The sequence below is a fragment of the Tupaia chinensis genome, unplaced genomic scaffold (assembly GCF_000334495.1).
Source record: "Tupaia chinensis unplaced genomic scaffold, TupChi_1.0 Scaffold000492_1, whole genome shotgun sequence".
In the NCBI taxonomy this organism is placed as follows: Eukaryota; Metazoa; Chordata; class Mammalia; order Scandentia; family Tupaiidae; genus Tupaia; species Tupaia belangeri.
The window spans coordinates 715,764-731,881 of NW_006160004.1; the positions used below are offsets into that span (position 1 = coordinate 715,764).

Below are 16,118 nucleotides of genomic sequence, written 5' to 3' on the forward strand. Positions count from 1 at the left end.
CAGCAGAAACCCCAGCTGTACTGTCAGGTGGTACAGGTCATTTGAATAAAGGCAGATACTTTAAAGGTGAATTGACCCAACATCTATTCATAGATTAAGTACCCTATAAAGGGGTAGGGGATTTTTTATCTGACTTTGGTCTTCTCTGTAATTTTGTCATGATCACAAGAGAAGCTGGGCAGGTTTGCCGGCTTGAGTCTGATGTCCTCGCTCAGAATGCTCTAGAAAAGGTCAATTGTGTCTGCACTTTGGCTCTACCTCACGGAGCAGCTGTCTGGAGAAATCCTGGTACTCCCCGCTGCTGCAGTTGAGCAACTTCTCCGTTAAGTTACGGTTCATGATCCTTATTGTGATTTCAAATACTCGGGCATCTGAGACAGACAGAAATAAAAATTAGCTGAAATCCTGGGATGGAAAGTCACATGCTTTTATCTCTTTCCTTGTTTTCATTCTTTCTTCCTTCTGTCCTTCCTTTCAATTTGCCAGTGTGTGTGTACACTCGACAGAGAGAGAGAGAGAAGAAGAAAGCACCCCCCAATGAGACATAGTCATATTGCAGTCCCTTCTCCATTCTGTTGGGAGTTGGGGCTTGCACACACACAGGCTGATCATGCTTTTCAAGTTTCAGGGTCAAGATTTGAACCATGATTGGTTATGTAGGAACTGGTGCCCTTAACCACTAGACTTCCAGGTCAGCCCCAAAAGTCTCACCCTTTTCTGTCATCATTTTCCATAAAGCCTATTCTTGAGGAGAAAGTTAAGAAAAAAAAAATAGATTGAGGCATAAATCTTAGATTGAGGTAGCCAAAATGGGGGAAAGGAATGTGAGGCATATTTGCATCTATTCTGGAGTGAAGAAGTATTGACATAAACATGCACGTTATGTCCAGGGCAGGGACCCCTGAAAAACAAGGTACAAACATCATATATAGTTCACACCAAATGCATGTAGGGTATGAAGGCCTCTCCAACAGTTCACTCCTGTGGGCCATAAACCCAACAGGTCCTCATGTGCACCCTGACCAGGCCCCAACACTGGGTGACCAGTCAGCCCCAATTTGAATCTTCAGGTTCCAGCACTGAGTCCCATCTCTCCCCAAGCACTAGTAAGAGCACTCACCACAAAAAGGCTATCTTTTCCATGTACATAACTGAGGCTGAGAAAAAGAATCAAGATGTGTGATGGAAACATGAGCCTCTTCAACTCCTAAGAATAAAGCCCATATGCACAGGCAATGTCTGCAGGTGTCAGAAGCAGGGCAGACTGCAACTTTTCACTAACTGCCTAGTAGCCACCCACAGCTGCTCCCCACCAGCCAGCAAGGTGGAGGGGTCTTCGCAGTTTGTCGCCTCTGCACGGTGTACTTAAGTCTCAGAAAAGCCATCAGCATTGGGTATTTCCAGGTCAGGGACCCCTGAGTCTCCCGTTATAGCAAGAGAGAGCAGCCCCTTAGTGACCCATGATTCTCAGGCCTCAGCTCTGGCCTCTCTCCCATGCATATCGCAGAGCCTTGTGGACAGTCCAATCCACCAGCACCCTGGGTGTCAGATTCACTATGAGGCCTGGGGCACCAACCGCTGTAGAAATGCCCAGAGCCTTCTGACATGTAGGCTCATGATAAGGTTAAGTTAAATAAGGCCTCTAAAGAGAACCAAGCACTTTAGAAGGGGCTCTACAAACAAAAGGCTTTTTTACCGTTCTGAAAAGGGAAGAAAATCAGGTGGAAGGTTGGAATTGGCTGATAATGTAGTCTTCTAGAATGCTCTGAATTATCTCTTCTGGGCATGTGGATGCGAGCACTTTTTCTGAGGACAGGGGATGGTGAGGTGGGGTGGAACTGCAAATCCCTGCTGTGTGTCCCGACAGAGGTCTATTCTGCACTGTAGAGGGGGCTGTGTTCGTGATCACATCTGGGATGGACTGGGAGGGGAGCATGAAGCCTCGGCAAGGCAGAGGATGGTGGACGATGGGGAGTGGGAGGGCTCAGGCCTGTCCCCACCTGCAGGATGACTCTCAGGCACATAGCCACTTTAGGCCTCAGTGTCCTCAAAGGGAATAGCAGCCCTCTGCTTAGTCCCATAGTTCTTAGAAAATAGAAAATGAGGGGCCAGCAGGTGGTGTGGTGGTTAAGGTACTGGATTTCCATATGGTCAACCATAGTTCAAATCCCAGATCTGGTGGCTTGGAAATAACACCAGAGACATATGTGATCATGCCCAAAATCTTGAGAGAAGAATGTAAGAGAAAGAATTGCAGCATGGCCACCACCACCCCTCCCCCCGGGTTAATGATTTCTCACTTTTGCTCTCTCTCCAGCAAGCACATGTGCCAAAAGGAAGGATGGAAGGAAGGAGGGAAGGAAGAAAGGAAGGAAGGGAGGGAGGGAGAGAGAGAGAGAGAGAGAGAGAGAGAGAAAGAAAAAGAAAAAGAGAAAACGAGGTCATGTCTGTTCAGAAATTAGAGCCTCATGCAAAGTCCAGGGCCTGTGTTTTGTGTGGCTGGGGCCCTGGGGTCCCCATCCTGGGCATATGACCACCTAGTATGGGGTTCTCCCAGATTGGTTCCTAAAGGGCATGGGGCCAGTTGTAGAGGTCCTGCTCAATCCCTCGTTCCTTCATGACTGCCAGTCTCTGTCACAAGTGCTGATCTCTGTGAATAAAACAGACCCTGATGCTTTTCTGAAGCAGTTCCTGTGCTGACACAGGAGTCCCCTGTCTGGGGATTCCTCCTGCTCTAGGTTAGGGAAGCTCACATCAGGAACCCAGGACAGACCATTTCAGGGCCCTGCCATTTCCTACATTCATACTCTACAGCCACCGAGGCCAGCCTGGGGAACCTCTGCTGCCTACGCCTGACCTAACCATGTGGTTCCACCCATGACCTGGCAAAGGAGGAGGCAGAGGGCAGAGCCAGACAGGCCACCAGTTGCCACAGGGATTGGCATTAGAAGTCACATGTGTGCGTCTGTGTTGCCTGGGGGAAAAGTCCCCTGCTGGCATGGGTACAGAAGATTTTGCCTCAGGTTCCATGCATTGCACATGGGGAACAGGGCAGGCTCCCACAGTGTGAGGTCTGGCCCTGGCTGTGGGAGATCATGCAGATTTAGTCCCTGGGATTAAGTGTGCAAAATTCTTTAAATACATGCAAAATCCCACTATCTACTTGACTGCATGTTGCCTGTCTAACTGGTGGCTTTCTAAGGGCATGGAACTATGGAAAGAAGGGATCTCACAGAGCTCTATGCTGTCATCTCTGATTCAGAGGGAGCCCCAAACAGGAAGAGTTGTAGAGAGCAGGGAAGCCCACAAAGGACACAGGAAGCTCTGCCAGGCAACAGGATGGCTCCGAGGACACAGAAGAAGCATGGAGCTGCTTCAGTGCTGCTCAGGTCCTGATTCTAGGGAAGACAGTGGGATAGTGGGGGCTATAGAACTGGGAGAGAACTTGCAAGGCACCAGGGACTTCTGGCTGCAGCCTCACCGGTTTTGACAGTCAGCATGGAGAATACTCGGGCCCCGCTTCCCTGGGAGCTGGTCTTCACCTTGTAGAGTACTCCAGCCTCCAGCCCAGCCACCTGCAGGGTCAGGCCCCTTGTTTGCACGCTTCTGAGCAACTCCTCACCCCTGTAGATCTGCACATGGAAAGTGCAGTTCCGGGTGGAATTGAAAGTCCAGGACACTTGGAAACTGCTGCTAGTGACGTTGAGGATCATGTAGTCGCCAATTGGAGGACAATCTGAGAAAGCACAGAGTGAAGGAGAGGCACAAGATGTCAGAGAGGGTTGTTTTATCTTCTGAAGCAGGTGACACAGCCTCAATTTAACTTAGCTCTCGCCTGTTCGTTGACCAAGTTCACCAATGCAGGGCAACACTCACTGTTTTTTGCAATTATGGAGTAAACCGATTAGTTCAAAATAGAGGTTATTAACCTTCTCTTTCTCAAAACTGTTGAGGTAGTTTAGGAATGCCTTAATGTGATAGGAATGGTTGAGATGAAATATTAATAGAATACAAAATGACATCTTGGGTCAAAATCTCAGTCCCTCTAACTAAGCCAGGTTAGGGGGAAGGTAAAGCAAATGAGCCTCGGTCTACATTGTGGATAACACCACGTTGTGTGTAACACCACACGTGTGTCAGGTGTGGGGAGGCTGATGATCTAGAGAAAGGAGAACAGTATCTCGGGACTAAAACAAGGTCGTCGTTCAAAAAGCGTTCACAGCAGTGCCATGGTGGTGTGTTGCCTCTGCAAATACAGCCTGGCACACCCCTGCAGGGCGCCGCCATCTGATCCTTGACAAGCACATGATCAGCTGCACAAGAACCTCTGCTCTCTGCTGATTCATTGTGCCGGAACCGTAACCCCATCAGGAAGCAGGGCTCGGAAACCAGACCCTTTTCATGCTTTTCTATCGTAATTCATGCTTTAAGGAGCAAAACTCGACTCTAACAACTGGTATGGACTCCAGTGTGTAAGTAGAAAGCTCTTTTGAGGAGAAAGATTCTGTCTGCCCAGCCGGCAGCTCAGCAGAAGGCACCACGTAAGACATAGAAGCCGTCAGGATGGGTGCCGGAATTTTCACCTCTGAGCTTCAGTCCTTCCTATACAAAAGCAATGAAGACCTTTAAAAAAATATTTTGCCTAACTATGGTAAAGGAAAAAATCACTTGTGTGTGACTTCCCAAAGCTCTTGATGTAAAGATTCATAGGATATGTGTTTCTAGTATCAGGAAGGAATTCTGTCTTTCCAGACACACGTGTATGCTTCCTTTGAGTAAAATAAATAAATAAATAAATGCAACTTGACCCATTTCTCTCTTTGCCTTGGCTGCCAAGAAACTCAGAATCAGATTTCGTGCCCAGTTGTAGTCTGGTGACCTAGCCGTGTTGTCTCCCATCTTTTATAAATCTCAGTCCCCTGTGTATGGGTGCTCCTCACTGAGCCCTCATAATCCACCTCAGAAAGAAAGGGAATGTTGTTAGAAGCCTGGTTTGTCTACCAGCCTTGTTTGGAAAGGACTGATGACATTAGTAGGAATTCTCACTGTTTCCTAATAACACTCCCAGGATAGGGAGTTAAAGTGTATTTTTTATAAACCTTTTCTTCTCCCCTCCCCTATTCAGGAGAGAACACATGCATGTGAGAGAGAGAGACGTATTCTCCACAGAGTATGGTTTTTATCCTTTTCCTCCAGTCCTCCAGCATATGGGATCTCTGGCACTCAAGTACGTGCCCTGTGTGTCTCAGGTGGACCAGACCAGGGACTCAAACCATGGTCACCTTGTGGGCTCTGCCTTCTCTTGAGCACATTACCACCACACCATGGAGCCAGCACTGAGGTGTATTTTTAAAAGATACATCTAGGGGCAAGCCCTGTAGCACAGTAGTTAAGTGCTATGAATTGAGAGCTAGATCCCACATGGCCAACCATGGCAGCTCAAAAACACACTGGGTGCATGCCCAAAGTTCTGGTTAAATGGAGGAAAAAGGATTGTGGTGTGACCATGTCCCACTGGGGAGTCCTTTCTCTCTTGCTCACTCTCTTGGGTAAGTGCATGTGCCCTCTGTTTTTTGTTTTCTTTTTCAAGGATACATCTATAGCTTTTACGGAATTGTTCTGTATTTTCTGTGTGTTGATCATAAAAATAGCCATGGGTACAGCTGTTCGTTATTAGGATATTTCCCCTTCTGGCTAAAAAAGCAGAACATGCTTCAACGGGCAAGTGGCTGCAACTTGAAGCTGTAAGTCTCACCCCCAACTCCATGGTCACTGAGACCCTGAAACCAAAAAGACCCCACCCCCCCACACACACACAGTGCCTGGCCTCCTAACAACCACATAGCACTTTGATCTGTCCCTTAGAAACATATCTCACCGAACAGTAAGGAAGGGCTACAGTTTCTTTTCAAAAGATCTGCTGAAAGTTCTGACTGCTCTGTTTTGGTCAAGACACACAACACAGAGCAACTTTTGTCCACATCAGTGAAGACATGATGGCTCAACACCAGGTAAATAGGAAGGTGAGAGCTGAGAGCTATCTGGAGGCTGAGCTTCAGCGTCCTGCCCACACCCAGGGCTGTGGCCTGGGTCTCCTTGAGGTCATCCAGAAATCAGCCTTGACATGGGGTGACACTGCGTGGGATAGCAGAGGCCTTTCACATGCTGTGGGCTTTTTAAAAGCACATTCTATAAGTACTCTAAGATGAGTGGAATCTTTCCTTTCCTTTCCTTTCCTTTCCTTTCCTTTCCTGTCCCCTTTCCTTTCCTTTCCTTTCTTTCCTTTCCTTTCCTTTCCTTTCCTTTCTTTTCCTTTTCTTTTCTTTTCTTTTCTTTTCTTTTCTTTTCTTTTCTTTTCTTTTCTTTTTTTAGAGAGGGTTTTGCTATAGGGTATGTGTGCTCACCAGAAAGACAGAGGGACAGAAAGCAAGAAATCACCCCCCAGGGGGGATAGCCATGCTGCAATCCCTTCTCCTCCATTCTCCTCTCAGGATCTTGGGCACACACGCACACGCATCCGGCATGAGTTTAAGCCACTGGGTCCGGGACTCGAACCACAGTCAGCTACATGGGAGTTCAGTGACATAGCCATTACGCTAACTGCTGGTCCCAGGGCCCCCTGCATGTTTGAAAAGAGTACAGGGCAATGGGTGTTTAGAGGTCTAAAGAGATCTCAGGGCTGACACTGCATGTGTCACCTCTTAATATAGTATCTAAGAGGATTTTATAGGTTTGAGGAAAATGAAACTAAAGTATAAGATTCTTTTGGTGCAAAAAATGTTGAAATCCATGCAGGAGGTATTTTCATAATATGCATTTTCCATTAACTTTTTGAAGCCCCTGACACGTTCACACTTTACATTAAGAGGCCAGTGGACTCTGAGATCTCTGGGTGGAGAAACTGCAAATCTGGCACTCTGAATGCTGTGAAACCCTCCAAGCCACCCACAGAGACAGTTTCGGCAGCTAAGAGAGATGGTGAGCATTTGGAAGAAGAGAATTCCTTCCAATCCACAGAGAAATTCTTTGTGTGGCTCCTTTTCCAATTCACTCCCTTGAGGCAGTTGAAATGATTCTTGTTCAATCATTTCTAACCAACTACAGCAGCAGTTCCATAGAACTCAATGTTTATTGGGCATTTACTAAGCACTCAGCGTTGCCATAGACACTGAAGAAAGAGCCCACAGCATGGTGACACACACAAGGACGTCCAAGCCGGAGCAGCAGGCATCACAACAGCAGCAGGGATGTGGGGCAGCGGAACACTTGCAGTGCTGTGAGTTCACACCCTGTGTGTGCCCCTCCCACAACACCACGTCAGGCTCCATCTCAGCTCCCAGCGACTCAGTTGCAGATGACATTTTCTTAATGCTGTGCACCAGACCTAGTACCCTGTTTAGTCCTTACCACAATCCCACTAGGTCGTTTCTTCTATCATTCTCATTTTACAGGAGACAAAACTGAGGCCCAGAAAGGTCAAGCAGAAGGCAAATGGCAAAGCTGAATGATAGCTAATGACATAGTTCACCTGCTGTGCCCCCAAGCTGTCCTATCATTGGTAGTGGACTGAATAATGACGTCCTAAGCTATCAACCCCTAAACCCTGTGTCCTGCATAAGTGACCTTATTCGGAAAAAGCATTTTTGCAGACACAATTAAGCTAATGACCTTGCAATGGGATATTACCCTGGATTAACCAGGTTGACCCAAAATGCAATCACAGATGACCTTATAAAAGGAAAGCAGAGAGAGATTGGGTACACACACAGAGGAGAAGGTGATGTGAAGATGGGACAGAGACAACTGAAGATAATGGTCTTGAAGAGCAGAGTGACACAGCTGCAACCCAAGGACAGCACCAGACCAGAAGCTGGAAGATGCAGGAAAGGGATTCTTTCTAGACCTTCCACTGAAGGTTGAACAGTGCTTGAAGTTTGTAAAGTCCTCCAAAAGGTGTACAGTCCTTGAATGTTGTGGGTCCTCTAGAGGGTGTGCAGTCCTCCGAAGGTTGTGTAGTTGTCTGAAGGCTGTGCTGACCTCCGAAGTGTGTGCAGTCCTTCTGACACCTTACCTTGGGTCCAGTGATACTGACTTGGACTTCTAGCCTCCAGAGCTGTGAGAGCATACATTTCTGTGGTTTGAACCACCCAGTGTTACAGCAGCCACAGGAAACTCATTCATTCCTTTCTTCCCTTTAAGATTTCAAGGCAGCCATCCCAAGGCTGAACAAACATGATTGTTGGCCAGTTCTCTGTGTTGCTGTAAGACTGATAACTTCTGACTTATTGGGCTAATCCCTCTTCTGCAGGAGAGATCCTGAGATATGTTAAGATGGAAAGAGATACCTTCTCTCCTACACTTTTCTCTTCCAAGGTAAGCCTCTGTAACTTGGTTTGGGGCCCTTCATTAGCCAGTGCACCTTCCTCTGGTTGCCTTTAGTTTTTTAATGTCCCTTTTAACATGCGGCTGAGAGCCATCCCCATGATCTAGTAATTAGGGGAGTGGGATCCCACATGGCTAACTGCAGTTCAAATCCTGGCCTTAGCAGCTTGACAAACACTCCAGAAATGTGTTCGTGTGTGTCCAAAATCCTAACAGGGAGGAGAAATTGAGGGAAAGGGATTATGGTGTGACTATGCCCCACTGGGGGTACTTTCTCCTTCTCTTTCTCTGTCTCTTTGTCTCTCTCTGGTAAGTGCACATGCCCTCTGGCAATAAAAAATATCCATAGCCCTAGAAAATACCACTCAACTCCTGACTCAGTACATGATCCCAGGGCAGTGGCAACAGAGAACCCACCTACCAGGCACAGAGACTGCTCCACGGCCCTCCCCATCACATGGCTGGTAACAATCCTAAATACAGGACTTGACATCGTCTCATGAAGCATGTCTATGAATCTGGGCTCTTGCTCCTTCCGGACCACCCTGACCCATCTGCAGCTGAGAGGGAGGGTGCAGGGAAGGCTGCCTTGCCCATGACCTGCCCATGTCAGAGCTTCATGCTCTTTTGCCTGGGTCTGCTAGCTTGGTACCTAAAGCTTGTGAAGGTGGAAAGGCAGAGGGTGTGTGCCAAGATTCTGAGCACTCACTGTTGCAATTCGACTGTGGGTGAGTGTGCTGGCTAAGAAAGATGTGGGCTGCAACTCCCCTAGACCCGCTGCCTCTGCAGTGCCCCCAATCCCCATGTCACAGTCAGAAGCAAAGCAGCTACTAGGTTCCAGCTGAGAAGGGAGGTCATGTCAGAGAGAGTTAGGATGACCTGGAAGGTAGTCCCATTCCTTCTTAAAAGTAGAACACGTTCCTGGAAACTTAAATGCAAACCATTCAATATATCTTGGGGATTTGGGTTTGTGCAAGAATGTAGCTGCCCTCTGTGTCATAATTGGGTGACTAATTTCATAAGAAAAGTATCTGAAATGTGTGCTGTATTTTCCAAGGACTTGCACCTCTGAGCCATTCCAGCAGATTGCTCGTTTATATTAGCTTCTAAATTTAAAACACATGCTGTTTCTCTTAACATGATGTGATTGGAATTCATCCTAAATTTCTGATCTAGAAACATTGGCTCTGTCTGTTCTGCCCTAATTGAAGTGAAGCTGGAGCCATGCAACTTTCCTTATGGTGCTGAGCTATCCGAGGAGGGTCCCTTATCTGCCAGGATCCTGCAGCTCATTCTGCTTGGCAGTGTGGAGGAGTCTGGCTATAGCATTCCTGAAGGCAGAGTTTTATGTTTTTTTGTTTGTTCGATTGATTGGTTTTGTTTTGTTTTCAGATAAGTGGCCAGGGTAAAAATAACTGTTTTCCAACCTTATAGTCTCACTAAAGGAACAGGATTCTCACACTGGAAGCCACGGACCAGGAAATCTACAGATGGGCTGCAGGGGGTTCTGTACCAAACCTTGTAGGTGCATTTGTGCATGGAGGGAGGGGCATAGTTCCAACCAGATCCTCAAAGTCCTGAACTGCTATGGCAGAGGAGTGCTCTGTTACCAGAGCTGGGCTGATGGTTGCTTTTGTTTAAAATACTTAGGTGTGGCCACCACTCAAACTTTTTTTTCATTTTTTTCGATCCAACAAATATTAGTGGAGGTCGTTTTCCAGGTCCAGTCCTCAAACACCAAAGAAAATAGTTGCACTGTTCTCAAACTCCACTCAGGTGACAGGAACTCATGTGGCAGTGAGCAGGAGATGAGGCCTCTTCCCTGTGGAATTTTATGTTGGTGGGAGGTAAAATCTACTGGGGGAGGGGCTGGCCTTGGACCCCTCCACGTCCACAGGGGACTTGGAACCAACCCTCTGCCCAGCATCAGCCAAGACCACTCCCTTACCCCAGGACAGGGAGGAGAGTCAGCACATAGGAAGTGGAGACCCATTTTCCAGTCCGGTCCTCAAACACCAAAGAAAATATCTGCACTATTTTCAAACTCTACTCAGCTCTTGACTCTGTGTGTAATGAAGGACAGGGTCCCCAGGAGTCACAGTGCCAGTGGCCTGTTCCCTGGACATTGGGAGCAAATGGCAGCCCAGGAGGACTGCATTGTGTGTGGCTCCCAAACAGGGCCTAGACATCAGGGATGTCCTCCACTAGAGTGTCCTGGCATTAGGATGGTGACAGACAGGGAGTAAGAAGCAGCCTCTATCACAGACATCTGTATAGAATCAGCTTTGGGACCTTTGTAAAAAAAAAGTCACCTTACTTTGCCTTGTCTTTGTCTTCTTAAAACAAAAACAAAACACAGAATCAGCGTTGGTTCCTTAAGAATTAAATGAGACAGCACTAAGCAAGTCTTAGCTGTACTATTATCAGAACAGAGGGAGTGTTCTTTAAAGGGAACAGAACACACAAATTGAATTATTGATCAAATCAAACTGGGTGTAAAAATGTTCTCTGTGATTATGCCAAGATGTTAAAGTTCTAGTCTTCACAGAGAGTATTAGAAGCAATCTAAATGTCCCCACAAGGGAAGCTGGTAGGAGTATCATATCATTGCTATAGAAAACATCTTGATTCACTCCTCTAGAGAAGCCAGATCCCACATGGTAACTGCCATGAGAAGCTCTGGGCACCCACACAAGTGGCCAAGATCTGATGGGCCGGAGGACTAGAGGAAAGGGATCCCAATGGGACCCTGATAAAGGTGTCTGTCTCTTTCTCCCTCATATGCACCTACATGTGTTCTATCATGGATAAAACAATTTTTAACTTTTTTTAAAGAATTATTTTATTTAACTTTATTTATTTACTTTTTTTTTATTTGACCAGAGAGGGACAGAGTGAAAGAGATGAGAGAGAGAGAGACAGAGAGAGAGAACGTGAGAGAGCAAGCTGCCAGGTCCAGGATTTAAACCATGGTCAGTCATGTGGGAGTCCAGTGCCCCTAACCACCATGCCACCTGCTGGTCCCCGAATAAAACAATTTTTAATTTTAAAATCCATAAAGTGTTTTCATAATACATTTCATAATTGCAGTTTCCATTAACTTTTTGAAGGCTTTTCATATATAGCAGGATTTAAATAAGGTGATTTAAGTAAGGTACACTAAATAAGCAAGATAAAAACCTGGACAGGAACAGGGGGACAGCAGGAAGAAAGACTATTTGCTGGCGGGATGATTTATCTCTTTACTTGCTGGAGGGATGATTTCTCTCTTTATAACTCTCTGTGTCTCTCTTTCTGGAGAGTGCACACTCCCTATAGCAAAAACCTCTAAAAAAAAAAAGCTATTTGCTGGGGCACTGAGACCAATGGTGTCTTTTCCTTCCACTCTGGTTAGTATGTTGTTAAAGTAATAAATCAAATTCTAGAATGACAAAAAAAAAAAAAAAAAAACACCAGCTCTGTGGCCAAACATAATAAACGGTGTCTGCCATCTAGGCTGAAATTTCTGAGAGCACAAACCGAGCCTAAGTTCCATCCACACAGAACACAGTGACCACGTAGCTGGGGAGACGGCCAGTCCTCTTCTTCCCAGTTGCGGAAACTGTCAGTCTGAGTCTGGTCTGGACCCTGCAGCCTCCTTTCCTGCAGTTTGCACCAGTTGTACCCATGTGTCAGTGGCTGCCTGTGCTCTAGGGTGGCCTCTCTGTCCCCCATGCCCACCTGCTCCCGGGCACCTTCCTGTGTTGTGAGTCTCCCTGCTTCCCGTCTTGCCCTGTGTCCGCTATAACTGGTGTCAGCTGTGATGTATAGACAGTCCTGCCCTAGGGATGGTTTGACTTATGATTTTTCAATTTTATTATACATGTTACAGAAAACCCAAGGATAGAATAGAGAGAAGGATTCTGGGGGTGCAAGGGACAAACTTCAGCCTAAGAAACTGGACTGGGACCATGGGGACCAGATTTCCTGAAACAAGAGGCAAAGATAGTACGAAGGGGACAAAATATATAATAATTTAAAAGATGCCACAACTAATGGGTGGGCCCAATTTAAATCCCAGTTCAAATGAACTATTTAGATCAAGCTATGGAGGCACAAGCAGTGGGGCACCTCTGCACAATGCTGGAGCCCTCTGGGGAGGTCCAGGGTTTGGATCCCAAATCACCTGACACACTAGATGTACCTGTGATGCTGGCTATTGGGGTTCCCTGCCTCTTTCTCTTTATTTATATACAGATATTCTAAAATGAATAAATAAACTTCTAAAAAAAAAGTCCTGCTTAAATGACTGAGTGAGTGAATGCTAACTTGGCCCTGACTGCCAGCTGGAAGGTCAACATCCCATCCATGTAGCAGAAGCTCCCATCTGCTCACCTCAGGCTCTCACTGTGAGGCAATCTCTGGTTCCCAGCCAGCCTGGCACCTGCACCTGTGGTTTCACCCACGTGCAGACAGCCCTGCAAGCTGTGGACACCAGGGCTCCTGAACTGAGCCACACACAGACCCCTGGAGTAGTTGCAGGTGACCTGCTAGGGAAGCCCTGTGGGGAGTGGAGAACGGGAGGCCAAGAGGCTTTCTCCCCCAGGGCTCGGGCAGGCTGCAGGATTAGCTGGCCTCTCTAGCCAGCACACAAATGTGAAAAGCAACAAGTCTTTAAAAAGACCTTCCTGGGAGTCCCTACCCACTTTCATCTCCTGCTTGTCTTCTCTGAACTCCTTTACAGTGAACATTTCACAAAAATCACCTACTGTTCTCTCTTTCTCTCCTCCAACCGTCTGCTTGATTCACTGTGAATGGTCTTCTCCCTCTCCTCCGCCCTACTCTCCCCAAAGGCCCCACTGAACCCTGGAATTCTAAGGGTCACTTCCCTGTGCTCCTGTCACCCGTGCTGTGCTCTCTAAAGCTTTCCATTCGGTTCTTCATCCTGGACTTACTGACCCTTCTCTCCTGGTCTCCTGGACACTCCCCTTCCTCCTGTTTTCCAACATCACTCCATCTCCTTTGCAAGCTTCTCCCCTGCACTCACCCTGACCAGTGGGGTTCTTTGGCCACAGACCCAAGTCTCCCTTCCCTTTTCAACCATATCCTGGTTTAAATGCTACCTAATGCTGCTGACCTCAGATTCACACCTCTGCCTAACCCTCATCCCCGTGCTCCAGCACCAAATAGCCAGCTCAGCTCCCTGTCTTCCCCACCTAATTCCAGCTCCATCTCAGCTTCAACTATTGTGGCAAAAATTGTCAGTGCACCCCTGGTCTTCCCCATCTCCTTCAATGGAACCACCACCTATTCAGTTGGATTCTGCCTTATTTTCCTCTTCCCAGTCTGCATCTATGTCACCAGTAAGTCCTAAAGATTCCATCTCAAATATGGCACTAGACTCCACCATTCTCCCTCACCTTCTACCACCCCAGACTCCTACACTGTGTATCATCCTCACAGAACTTCCCTAAATTTCAAATCACACAGTTATTTCTTACCATGCACCCCTTAATGGCAGAACCCAATCTTATAGACCAGCATTCTTACATCTGGCACCCCCATCTCCCTCCCCTCCACTCCTAAGTGGAGCAGAGTCAGGCACCCCCTTCTTGGTGTTTTCACTGGCACCTATGCCATCTAGGTGGCCCATACACATACGCATGCCACCTAGGTGGTCAAAAAAATGCCAGCAACAGTCCCAGCTACCTCTGTGGTTTCAGTGTAAACATTAATCATGCCTCATTCACTTTCCAAAGGTCTCCGATTTAAATTATGAAAGCAATATTATGATCTATGTGTGCATGCTTCTATTATCAGCATCCAGCACAGGAAGTGACACATAAACATGTATGAAATCAAAGGACAATAGGGCCGAGTGGTGATGCAACTGTTCTCACATGGGAGAGGTTCTGGGTTCACATCACAAAATTTCCCTGCACACACCCATGCATAAGTATGCCCATGACTCAGGGCTGGCTGAGACTGAGGGTGGATCTGCGCATGAGGACCCCATTGAGGTGCCTGTCTCCCTCCCTTTCTCTTTCTCTTTCTTTCTCTCTAATGAATAAGTAAATGAGTAAATGTTAAAAATACTATAAAATTATACCCAAGGATTGCCAACTATGAGATCAAGGTTGGGTGAAAGAACTAAGCGACTATTGTGCACCCGTGAGGCAGCTGTCCCCTCCTGGCAGGAAAAGAAGAGTCTGTGGTCCACAGGCCACCTACTTTGAGGGTTCCTTAGGCCATCCTGTGCCGTGGGGATGAGCCCAGTCATACCTTCATGCGTGTGGTTCAGCCTCTGAGGAGACAATGTAGGCAGCTCCTGGCTGTGGGTACAGCGATGTGAGCCCTCCATGTTCACGCACAGCTCCCTTCCAGAGCAGGTACTGAGCTCATCATGGAGGCACTCGTTCACATCTATTGAGAAAGGAAGGGCAGAATGCTCATTAGCATTGTGGCCACGCCGTCATTCTCATTAACCTCCACTCTTGTGCACTCTGTGAATCTGCATCCCATGAGCTGAGCAGGCACAGGGGGCAGTATTGGAGAGAGACCACATGGCCTGGCTTCTCCCTCCATAGTCAACCCCAGCCTCTCCGTCCACAGTCAGCCTTCATCCGACCAGGCAGCCTCATGTGCTCTGGGGTGGCTGCTGTTCCCTGCTGGATCTGAGTGATCAGAAAATGACAGGCCCAAAAATCCACCCCAGGGATAAATCAGTGAATGCACAGTTTTTTGAACCATTAGAATGGCTCCTGGTAGAAGCTACAGCATGCACAGGTGGGCCCTGTTGTCCTCCCATCAGACCTAAAACCTCCCAGGACACACCCCAGACAAGATGCTCTGTGAGCAGGATGAGGTGAGACAAATGAGGCCATTGCAGTGTTATCTGAGCTCACAGGTCACCCACTAAATACCAACTCTTCCTTCGCTTGGCCAAAATGTGTGAGTACACTCCTTGACCAATTATAGCTCATCTTCATGCAATGTTCCTTCCTCCAGAAAAGATTTATTGAGACACCCAATCATAGAATTGTCCCTACTTTCTGATAGCACCCAATCTAGAACAAAATCTCACATCCTTAGGGCCTCCCCAAGCCACCTAATTAAAACCTGCATCCCGTGATGGGCTCTTTCCAGTCCCTTCTACAGAGATGCCCTATGGTTCCCATGGAGTGGGTTCCTGCTCTCTGCGTTGAGGCACAAACCCAGTTTGTTCAGCCATAGGTGTGCTCCTGTGACCTCTAATTGAAGGGCACTGTCAGAACTACAAGAAGATATGCACTTCAGTGACTAGCAAACCAACCACTCTGCTCAGTTCTCAAGAGTATTTGTGGATTTTGTCCCTGGAACTTTCACTGGGCCCCAAACCCAACATCATACATGGCCTACGGTGTCACAGGAAAAGCTTCACCAGTGAGAGCAGCCACAACCCCCACCCCACGCAGCCTTGGGGCAGTGGCTCTGGCCTGCCTCCCTCCTGTTTCAGGAGAGAAAGTTTTACTCTTGCTAGCATACTGTCTACAGCTGCCTTCATGTTACAAACAGAACTGAGAGGATGAGATAGGGACCACATGGCCCACAAAGTCAAGAATACTTTCTACTATCTGGCCCTTTTTAGAAAAAAAAAATTACTAAGCCCTGGCACAGACGTCCCAAACAAAACAAACAAACAAACAAACAAAAAATAGGTAATTCCTTCCAGAAACAAGGCCACATATCTGAGCATAGCAAGTACAAATTCAATGTGG

The 16,118-nt window shown here is 47.2% G+C and overlaps 1 protein-coding gene across 1 annotated transcript in view; it reads right to left on the reverse strand.

The window, feature by feature from the left end:
- UMODL1 (uromodulin like 1) overlaps window positions 1–16,118 on the reverse strand; it is a 74,451-nt gene that overhangs the window by 36,285 nt on the left and 22,048 nt on the right. The window contains exons 7-9 of the mRNA XM_027774891.1: window positions 14,644–14,784; window positions 3,482–3,736; window positions 259–371 (exon numbers count right to left, since the gene is read on the reverse strand). Of these exons, the coding sequence (XP_027630692.1) occupies window positions 259–371; window positions 3,482–3,736; window positions 14,644–14,784 (509 nt within the window). The remainder of the gene's footprint in view (window positions 1–258; window positions 372–3,481; window positions 3,737–14,643; window positions 14,785–16,118) is intronic.